At 45.7% G+C, this 2,675-nt stretch overlaps 1 protein-coding gene across 1 annotated transcript in view; it reads right to left on the bottom strand.

The window, feature by feature from the left end:
- Positions 1-670: 670 nt before the first annotated feature.
- Positions 671-2,675, bottom strand: part of LOC103797931 (unconventional myosin-Vb-like) — a gene marked incomplete at both ends in the record, with an annotated part of 27,308 nt that continues 25,303 nt past the window's right edge. The window contains 2 exons of the mRNA XM_009070167.1: positions 671-754; positions 1,973-2,095. Of these exons, the coding sequence (XP_009068415.1) occupies positions 671-754; positions 1,973-2,095 (207 nt within the window). The remainder of the gene's footprint in view (positions 755-1,972; positions 2,096-2,675) is intronic.

Here is a 2,675-nt window from a genome sequence, read left to right as displayed (position 1 = left end):
TGCATACTAACTATTAAGGTAATTAAAAGACTCAGGGCCAAGTGTGACAAACTGCAGCTAAGGGGAACAGCCATTTCCATGAAAGAGGGTGGCAGGGTCAGCAAAGCTATCCACAATATACAGACTACACAGCTGACTGCGGCTTTTAACCCCAGGATCACCTTGATTTTGAGCAACCTGGTCTAGTGGAAGGTGTCCCTGCCCATGGTGATTTGAACTAGATGATCTCTAAGGTCCTTTCCAACCCAAATCATTCTGTGATTCTATAACACCTTCAGTGCCAGGTGACACTTGAGGAAGCTCCAAGCAAGAGTTAAGTGAGATTTACAATGCCTTGTAACAACCTGTTCTTAATTTTGGCTCTTGGTGACACAAAAAGAAAAGGATCAGTGGGTTTGGAAGTTATTTTTGAGATGCATCTTGACAGGATACTGACTCCAGAGTGAAAGAAAGCAGAGGACCATGCACACACACACATGGGTGTGACCATATCCTCCAGCACCGTCCTCTACCCACTTCCTCCTTCCTCTACATTCCTTTTATTTGCCTCTTTTGCTGCTGTTAGTGGTCTGAGGTAGCTGCATGTTCACCCACTTGGCATGCTGTGGTGGGCACAGGAATGCATGATTTAGCTCCAGCCAGGAGCACCGCCCTGACTTGCTGCTTTTACCTTGCTGGTTTTCAGGATGTCGATCTGTTCCTCATGCACAGTGTCCCTGTTCTTCTCCAGAAACCCTATGCTCTCGTATTTCACCTAGGAGGAGACACAAAAGGAAGAAGCTCAGGGGGTGAAGTCCAGCCATACAGGAACAAGGTGCTCTCATTGCCCTCTGCTGTCAGAAGCCCACCCAAAAAAAAAAACCTGGCAAGGGCAAGTGGGGAACAACTGGAATTCAGAGGTCACTTCTTATCAAAGAAAGTGAACATGAGTGAAGCAAAATCCTTATTGCAAACACAGATTGTTTCTGAGTCATTAAAAACAGACTGTATGGAAACCAGGAGTAAAAAATGCATAGATCATCAGTACCACTACATACTCTTTTGTTCATTCCTGGGCTCCTTGTAAGTTAATCAATAAACCTTGAAAGATGACCTGGCTATGTCTCTTGTAGGTCTCTTGGGTTTTGAAACTGCAGAGGATTGGAATATAGAGGGGACAGGAGACAATTTAATTTTTTACATTTGAAGTTGGATGAAATAAGTGTCCACAAGGGGGAAAAAAAAAAGGAAAACTTGCAAAGAGATATTGTTTGTGAACAATAAATGTGCAAAACCACTTGCCTAAGGAAAGGTGAGTAGCAGCCTTTGCCATGAAAAGTGCCTCTAGCATCCAGGGCAAAGCTGGTTAGGAGAAGCACCTATATGTCATGACAACACCTGCCTGTCCGTCCAGTTCCTCAGACACATTCCGGGCTGGTCTCACATTTTGTTTTCTAACAAAGATGTGTTTTGGAGAACTGCAAGCTTTTAAGATTCTTATTTGCTGTGAGTGACACCTGCCACGTCAGGTTTTGGATGAAGGTGGAGCCCATGGACAAGCCCCTAAAGCACCAGACAGTGGGATTTAGTTTAGTGTAGTCCCACAGCTGGCATCTTCTCCCTCAGAAAAGTGGGATCACCCCAGGGTCACCACTCAGTGCTCCTCCCCACCATGACTTGCTGACATTCACAGCTCTTGCTTTAAAAAAATAATTCCCTTTTCTAATACATTTTCTGTCAAGCTGCACTTAGAGAAATTCATTTCACCGCAGCTTTGAGAAAGAGGATTTCTGTCTCCTCTAGAAACCACAACCATTTAGAGCTTAGTGCCATAGTTTGCAGGCTGAAGTACTCAGAGCTGATCTAGACTTGAGCACCAAACTGAGATTGCTGCCAACCAGGCATCCCTATCACCACAATGCAGCTCACTGGGACTGCAAACCAATTTACCCTCCATCTATTTCCCATTTCTGAGTTCACCACCCCTGGGTACCTTATCAGCAAAGTGCAGGATGATGAAGGAGGTGCCGGACGCTCGAGGCTTCTGGAAGTGTGGGCTGCCAGTGTGACGGTTGTACAGCTTCTGTGTCCAGTTCCGGTCAGTGCCCTTGGGCATCTGGATGGAAGAAAACAGACCAAAAAGTGGTGGTCATGCACAAAGGAGGAGCAGGGACATTTTGGAGGATCCCTCCTTGGCCTTCCTATACTCCACACGGCCTACAGGAGTGTTTGAGAAGCAATGACCACTCCCTAGATCTAGGAGCAAGTGCTGTTTAATTTTCATGCATATTCTTGACAAACACACAAAAACTTAATTTCCAGTGAAAAACACCCAAATGCTGGTTCTGTTCCAACATTCAGAACAGCTCTAGCAAGGAAAAAAAAATATCAATACTACTTTTACACTAAAGTTACATTAACTTTGATTAATTCCAATTATCAAAAGGAGTGTGGGCAACAGGTTGAGGGAGGTGATTCTCCCCCTCTACTCTGCTCTTGTGAGGCCTCACCTGGAATGCTGCACACAGTTCTGGTGTCCTCAGCATAAGGACATGGAACTGTTGGAGCAAGTCCAGAGGAGGCCACAAAGCTGATCAGAGACTGGAGCACCTTCTCTACAAGGACAGGCTGAGGGAGTTGGGGCTGTTCAGCCTGGAGAAGCGAAGGTTGTGTGGAGACCTCAGAGCAACCTGCAG

This window comes from Acanthisitta chloris, unplaced genomic scaffold (assembly GCF_000695815.1).
Source record: "Acanthisitta chloris isolate BGI_N310 unplaced genomic scaffold, ASM69581v1 scaffold18092, whole genome shotgun sequence".
NCBI classification, from domain to species: Eukaryota; Metazoa; Chordata; class Aves; order Passeriformes; family Acanthisittidae; genus Acanthisitta; species Acanthisitta chloris.
The sequence above is the reverse complement of the archived record's forward strand: the minus strand, read 5'-3'. Positions and strand labels throughout refer to the sequence as shown.